The sequence below is a fragment of the Hyperolius riggenbachi genome, chromosome 10 (genome assembly GCF_040937935.1).
Source record: "Hyperolius riggenbachi isolate aHypRig1 chromosome 10, aHypRig1.pri, whole genome shotgun sequence".
Classification (NCBI taxonomy): domain Eukaryota; kingdom Metazoa; phylum Chordata; class Amphibia; order Anura; family Hyperoliidae; genus Hyperolius; species Hyperolius riggenbachi.
Window position 1 is genome coordinate 26667729 of NC_090655.1, and position 7964 is coordinate 26675692.

The 7964-nt window shown below is 47.6% G+C and overlaps 1 protein-coding gene across 1 annotated transcript in view; it reads right to left on the reverse strand.

Moving 5' to 3' along the window:
• The window catches only part of LOC137536627 (uncharacterized), a 163920-nt gene extending 156312 nt beyond the window's left edge, over nucleotides 1-7608 (reverse strand). Inside the window, exon 1 of the mRNA XM_068258878.1 lies at nucleotides 7502-7608. Coding sequence (XP_068114979.1) covers nucleotides 7502-7569 — 68 coding nt within the window. The 5' untranslated portion in view covers nucleotides 7570-7608. The remainder of the gene's footprint in view (nucleotides 1-7501) is intronic.
• Nucleotides 7609-7964: the final 356 nt, after the last annotated feature.

The following is a 7964-nucleotide window of genomic DNA, read 5'->3' on the forward strand; positions in this document are numbered from 1 at the left end:
ACTGTGTGTGTGTGTGTGTGTGTCTGTGTATGTGTGTGTATGTGACTGTGTGTATGTGACTGTGTGTGTGTGTGTGTGTGTTTGTGACTGTGTGTGTGTGTGTCTGTGTATGTGTGTGTCTGTGTATGTGTGTGTATGTGACTGTGTGTATGTGACTGTGTGTGTGTGTTTGTGACTGTGTGTGTTTGTGACTGTGTGTGTGTGTGTGTGTGTGTGTGTGTATGCGACTGTGTGTGACTGTGTGTGTGTGTGACTGTGTGTGTGTGTGTGTATGTCTGTGTGTGTGTGTTTGCGACTGTGTGTGTATGTGTGTGTGTGTGTATGTGTATGGTGTGTGTGTGTGTGTGTGTGTGTATTTGACTGTGTGTGTGTATGTGACTGTGTGTGTGTGTGTGTGTGTGTGTATGTGACTGTGTGTGTGTGTGTGTAATGTGACTGTGTGTGTGTGTGTTTGTGACTGTGTGTGTGTGTGTGTGTTTGTGACTGTGTGTGTGTGTATGTCTGTGTGTGTGTTTGCAACTGTGTGTGTATGTGTGTGTGTGTGTGTGTGTGTGTGTGTGTGTGTGTGTGTGTGTGTGTGTATGTGACTGTGTGTGTGTGTATGTGACTGTGTATGTGTGTGTATGTGACTGTGTGTGTGTGTGTGTATGTGTGGGTATGTGACTGTGTGTGTGTGTATGTGTGGGTATGTGACTGTGTGTGTGTGTGTGTTTGTGACTGTGTGTGTGTGTGTGTGTGTGTGCGTGTGTGTGTGTGTGTGTGCGACTGTGTGTGTGACTGTTTGTGTGTGTGACTGTGTGTGTGTGTGTGTGTGTGTGTGTGTGACTGTGTGTGTGTGTGTGACTGTGTGTGTGTGTGTGTGTGTGTGTGTGTGTGTGTGAGTGTGTGTGTGTATGTGACTGTGTGTGTGTGTGTGTGTGTATGCGACTGTGTGTGTGTGTTTGTCTGTGTCTGTGTGTGACTGTTTGTGTGTGTGTGTGACTGTGTGTGTGTGTGTGTGTGTTTCTGTGTGTGTGTGTGTGTGTGTGTATGTGACTATGTGTGTGTGTTTGTGTGTGGGTGTGTGTACGTGTGTATGTGTGTGTGTGTGTGTGTTTGTGACTGTGTGTGTGTGTGTGTGTGTGTGTGTGTGTGTGTATGTCTGTGTGTGTGTGTTTGTGACTGTGTGTGTGTGTGTGTGTGTGTGTGTGTGTGTGTGTGTGTGTGTGTGTGTGTGTGTGTGTGTGTATGTGACTGTGTGTGTGTGTGTATGTGACTGTGTGTGTGTGTGTGTGTGTGTGTGTGTCTGTGTATGTGTGTGTATGTGACTGTGTGTATGTGACTGTGTGTGTGTGTGTGTGTGTTTGTGACTGTGTGTGTGTGTGTCTGTGTATGTGTGTGTCTGTGTATGTGTGTGTATGTGACTGTGTGTATGTGACTGTGTGTGTGTGTTTGTGACTGTGTGTGTTTGTGACTGTGTGTGTGTGTGTGTGTGTGTGTGTGTATGCGACTGTGTGTGACTGTGTGTGTGTGTGTGTTTGTGACTGTGTGTGTGTGTGTGTATGTCTGTGTGTGTGTGTTTGCGACTGTGTGTGTATGTGTGTGTGTGTGTATGTGTATGGTGTGTGTGTGTGTGTGTGTATTTGACTGTGTGTGTGTATGTGACTGTGTGTGTGTGTGTGTGTGTGTGTATGTGACTGTGTGTGTGTGTGTGTATGTGACTGTGTGTGTGTGTGTGTGTGTGTATGTGACTGTGTGTGTGTGTGTGTGTATGTGACTGTGTGTGTGTGTGTATGTGTGGGTATGTGACTGTGTGTGTGTGTGTGTGTTTGTGTATGCGACTGTGTGTGTGTGTGACTGTTTGTGTGTGTGACTGTGTGTGTGTGTGTGTATGCGACTGTGTGTGTGTGTATGTGACTGTGTGTGTGTGTGTGTCTGCGTGTGTGTGTGTGTGTGTGACTGTTTGTGTGTGTGTGTGTGTGTGACTGTGTGTGTGTGTGTGTGTGTGTGTGTGTGTGTGTGTGTGTGTGTGTATGCGACTGTGTGTGTGTGTGTGTATGTGACTGTGTGTGTGTGTGTATGCGACTGTGTGTGTGTGTGTGTGTATGCGACTGTGTGTGTGTGTGTGTGTATGTGACTGTGTGTGTGTGTGTGTGTGTGTGTGTATGTGACTGTGTGTGTGTGTGTAGTGTGTAGTGTGTGTGTAGTGTGTGTGTGTGTGTGTGACTGTGTGTGTGTGTGTGACTGTTTGTGTGTGTGTGACTGTGTGTGTGTGTGTGTGTGTGTTTGTGTATGTGACTATGTGTGTGTGTGTTTCTGTGTGTGTGTTTCTGTGTGTGTATGTGACTGTGTGTGTGTGTGTGTGTGTGTGTGTGTGTACGTGTGTATGTGTGTGTGTCTGAGTGTGTGTGTGTTTGTCTGTGTGTGTGTGTGTGTGTGTGTGTGTGTGTATGTGACTGTGTGTGTGTGTGTGCGTGTGTGTGTTTGTGACTGTGCGTGTGTGTGTGTGTGTGACTGTGTGTGTGTATGTTTGTGTGTGTGTGTGTGTTCGTGACTGTGTGTGTGTGTGTGTATGTGTATGGTGTGTGTGTGTGTGTGTGTGTGTGTGTGTGTGTGTGTGTGTGTGTGTATGGTGTGTGTGTGTGTATGTGACTGTGTGTGTGTGTGTGTGTGTGTATGTGACTGTGTGTGTGTGTGTCTGTGTATGTGACTGTGTGTGTGTGTTTGTGACTGTGTGTGTGTGTGTGTGTGTATGTGTGTATGCGACTGTGTGTGTCTGTGTGTGTGTGTGTGTATGTGTGTGTGTCTGAGTGTGTGTGTGTTTGTCTGTGTGTGTGTGTGTAATGTGACTGTGTGTGTGTGTGTGCGTGTGTGTGTGTGTTTGTGACTGTGCGTGTGTGTGTGTTTGTGACTGTGCGTGTGTGTGTGTGTGTGTGTGTGTGTGTGTGTGTGTATGGTGTGTGTGTGTATGTGACTGTGTGTGTGTGTGTATGTGACTGTGTGTGTGTGTTTGTGACTGTGTGTGTGTGTGTATGTGTGTGTGTGTGTGTGTGTATGCGACTGTGTGTGTCTGTGTGACTGTTTGTGTGTGTATGCGACTGTGTGTGTGTGTGTGTGTATGTGACTGTGTGTCTGTGTGTGTGTGTGTGTGTGTGTGTGTATGTGACTGTGTGTGTGTACGTGTGTATGTGACTATGTGTGTGTGTGTGTCTCTGTGTGTGTGTGTGTGTGTGTGTGTGTGTATGTGACTGTGTGTGTGTGTATGTGACTGTGTGTGTGTGTATGTGACTGTGTGTGTTTGTGACTGTGTGTGTGTGTGTGTATGCGACTGTGTGTGTGTGTGTGACTGTGTGTGTGTGTGTGTGTGTGTGTGTGTGACTGTGTGTGTGTGTGTGTGTGTGTGTGTGTGTGTGTGTGTGTGTGTGTGTGTGTGTGTGTGTGTGTCTATGTGTGTGTGTGTGTGTGTGTCTGTGTGAGACTGTGTGTGTGTGTGAGACTGTGTGTGTGTGTGTGTGTGTGTGTGACACTCCACAGCCCACAGGCAGCAAGCCAGAGCTGTGCCCAGTGTCCACTATAATTGGGTGTCACGTTAGGCGCAAGCACAGTAGTGCTCCAGGGCATCTGTTATTATCACTGTGTTGTGTTTGAACTGTTGCATATTCTCAGTGTCTGTCTGATAGTGCACAGACAGAGCCCACTGGCACTGAGCCACACTTATAGTGATATTGAATTGTGCGCCACATAAAAGTACACAATCAGAGCTCTATCACCACTGCTCTAGGGCCTGTGTTATCACTGTATTGTGTTTGGCCTCACCACCTGTTGCATATTCTCAGTGTGTGTCTGATAGTGCACAGACAGAGCCCACTGGCACACCTGTGCCCACTTCCAGTAATATTTGTGTGCCTACATAGTAGCACACAAGCAGAGTACTAAGTACTGCTCCAGGGATTTCTGCCCTTTAGGGATTAAATTAAAACCTGACTCTGCGGCAACGTCATAATTTTTGGAGGCCTTTTGGTATCAAACACGTCTCACAGCGCCGGAGATTTGGGCGCAGCCGGCGCCACCATAGGCCGTAATAGGAATTGCGGCTATAGCGGCGCACAGTGAGTAACTTTGGTGCCGTCAGAAGACGGAGCTGAAGTCACTTTTAAAACACTGTAATTCTGCCGCCAGCAATAGCTGGAAGCCAAATTACATCATTCCCCATTATCCACATGGACCTGGAGGGGGAATAGTAATTATCGCCGCAGGGACTTGTGCAGGAGCAGGGTAAGTCATATATCGGCTGTATCCTGCACCCAAGTCTCCCGGGGGGCTGCATTTCTCGTACGCTCCGCCATGCCCCTATCCGGGTGTTAGACCCTTTGAAACAAGTTTTCCATCACTTTTGTGGCCAGAAACAGTCTTTGTAGGTTTCTAAATTCGCCTGCCCATTGAAGTCTATGGAGGTTCGCGCAAACTCTTTTCCGGAAGTTCACGTTCCACGTTCACGAACCCAAAATTGGATGTTCGTGACATCTCTAACTGCAACCAAAGATATTTCTTCATGCTTCAAGGATACGTGCACAACAGAGAAACATCCAGTATGCACTAGAGAAGAACTGAAACACTGTGCCTTGTAAAACTTCACTTTTAAAGGGAACCTGAAGTGAGAACAATATGGAGGCTGACATATTTATTTCTTTTAAGTAATACCTGTTGCCTGGCAGTCCTGCTCAGCTGATCCTCTGCCTCTAATACTTTAAGTAATAGACCCTGAACAAGCATGCAGATCAGAGTTTTTTTGATAAAAATCTCACAAGATTAGCTGCATCCTTTCCTCACTACTGACACATGGCTTCCTGGCAACTGGTATTATTTAAAAAGAAAAAAATATGGCAGCCTCCGTATACCTCTCGCTTCAGGTTTCCTTTAAGTAACAACTGGCTACAGACATAGTGGTATGCAGTGGGGTGGGGGAGGAGACTCTGACAGCCGTTTTGCAGAGACCTGCTTCCTCAGAGGCAGTCACTGCCTCAGACGCTCTCTGCGAAACAGCTGTCAGGCTACCCTCCACTGCATACCGTATGTCTGTACCCAGTTGTTGATTAAAGTGAATGGGAACCGCGTTTTTAAAAAAATTAAGCAAATACTTACCTAAGGAGAGGGAAGGCTCTGGGTCGTATAGAGCCTTCCGTCTCCTCTCTCGGTGCCCTCTATCCTGTGCTGGCTCTCCCCCCCCCCCTTTTAATCCCCTGCTGAAAGGGTATTTGGACGTCTTCAGGAGCCGTGTCCTCCCAAAGACGTGCGGCTCCATACTACACAGGCGTGACCGTGCTTGCGCAGGTGCAGTACAGGCCGTCCTTTGACAGGAGCACTTGGGCTCCCTGAAGACTTCTGAAGCCTCCTTCGGCCGGGTAAAGCAGTATTTGACTAAATTAGTCAAGTACTGCTAACGGGCGAGCCAGCACTGGAACAAGGGGACCAGGAGAGGAGCGGGAAGGCTCTATAGGACCCAGAGCCTTCCCTCTCCTTGGGCAAGTATCTGTCTCATTTTTTTAAATGCGGTTCCCATTCACTTTAAAGGTGTGGTTTTACAAGGTACAGTGCCTCAATTCTTCTCTAGTACGAATAAAGGTTCCACTGCAACACTGTAACAAGAAACAAATAGTCACAGTCAGTGAAAATCTGTTCCAGAGATAAAATTACCGGCACCGGTGAAGCATGTTCCCGTAACAACTGTACAATTGCTGTGCGCAGCTGGTTACATGGGCAGAGGTGTACACCGGGATGAGTTCCGTACTCTGTACTGTACTGTTGCCATGGTTGCAAAGAGGTCACATTAGCCATTGTGGCATCAGTGGGTAATCATGTATGCACATTGCATTGGAAAGGTAACTTAGCAGCATGATTTTATGAAATACCCTGTTTCCCCGCAGGGTCGCAGCTAGAGAGATCATGGGGCCCTCAGATGTAAGTAGTCTTAAAGAGAACCTATAACCAAGAATTGAACTTCATCTCAATCAGTAGCGGATATCCCCTTTTACATGAGAAATCTTTTCCTTTTCACAGACGGATCATCAGGGGGCGCTGTATGGCTGAAATTGTGGTGAAACCCCACCCACAGTGTGATGTCAGGACCATGGTTCTGACATCACACTGTGGGAGTCTTGTTGCGTTGTGGGAAATAACAGCTGTTTACAGCTGTTTCCAACTGCAAAAAAAGCAAGCAGCATCTCCTTCCAGTGATATTACCTGCCAGCAGTACAAATGTCACCAAGTGATAAATGTCAGAAGGTAAATCAGAAAGAGGAAAGATTTTACAATGAGCAAACACTGACTAAATCATTTATATATTATTATTGTAAAATGATTGTTTTCACTGGAGTTCCTCTTTAAGCAATGCCACCTACCCCTACTCTATGGATAAGAGTTGATTGGGTAATTCACATTCTCATGCAATCTACACTGCATATAGTTCATGGGCACTGAGACAAAGTCAGAGGATGGAGAAACACAGGAAAGTTATTGGTGAATACATTATGTACCACTGGGCCCCCTCTGCTCCAGGGCCTGATAGCAGCTGCTATGGCTATTGCTACGCCCCTGTTTCCCCGAAATTAAGACATCCCCTGGAAGTAAGTCCTAGCAATTCCGAGCATGCTTTAAAGTAAGCCCTAGCGGCAGTAAGAGGAAAAAGTATGGCAACATGTGTTATTACTGGAGCCCCTGGTCTCACAGGTGGGACAATGGCTCTGGCATTGGGCCAATCACTGCAACATAGCGAGGGCTGTGGCGAGTGCGGTGATTGGCCCAATAACAGAGCCATGGTTCTACCTGCGAGACCATCGGCTCTAGTAGAATCACGAGTTGCCATACTTCTTCCCTAAAGGCTGCAGTTCAAGACACAGCGGCATGGAGCTGAGGGAAAGAAGAGGATGCAAGGGGACATAAGGGGACACCAGGAGGATTTGGAAGACAGAGGAGGACATGGGTACAGAGGGGGACACCAGGAGGACACTAAAGGCAGGGCCAGGCCGCCCATAAGGTGGGGTGAGGCAGGTTCCTCAGGCGGCAAAGTCGGGCGGGGGGGGGGGGGGAGCTGCATCCGCCTGGCTGTGGGTGGGGGTGCCGAGCTGGAGGGGGTAGCAGTCAGGAAGGGGGTATTGGACACAGTGGCGGGGATGGGGGACTCACAAGTTTGCCTCGGGTTGCAAAAAGTCTAGAACTGGCCCTGACTAAAGGTACAAGGGGGACACACGGGCACACAAGAGGTGGATCCAGCAGAGGAAGAGGCGGCACAGTAGGGAAGGCAGGAGGATGACAGCACAGGAACTTGTGTGTTCATAGAAATATAAGACATCCCCTGAAAATAAGCCCTAGCACATCTTTTTGTGCAATAATTAATATAAGACACTGTCTAATTTTCGGGGGAAAACGGGTAGCCAGTTCTAGCTCGCACACACAACATAGGAGTGTTTTGTAAGAGGAGGTCATCAGTAGCACTGTACACACACATACAAAGTATGACACTCACAGTTTGGCTTCCAGGATCCCCGGAATCAGGAGTAGTAGAAATCCCACGTGTATACGGCTGGGTGACATTCTATAGCAGCTCCTGCTCTACACTGAGCATCAGGTCACCTGTACAGGGCACACCACTGACTCTACCTGCTGGCAGAAGCACAGAGGGGTCACTCACTCCCGCACAGTAAATATTTGCTGAGTTCGGAAGGTTCAGCTCAAGGTTTAATTTCTTTTTTTTCCTTTCTTACAAACAAATACTGATTTACGGGAATGTGATGTGGAGAAATGTACCGGTATTTACAATCGCTGTGCAGTGTGTGGGAGGAAAAGATCTCTCTCTGATCAGACATATAAACAACAAAAGAAAAGCAACCCCTCTATATATAAGATAATAATGAGCACTAATTGGACCCAGGGCCGGTTTAAGCAACAATGGGGCCCCAGGGCAAAATAAACCTGGGGGGCCCCCCCAA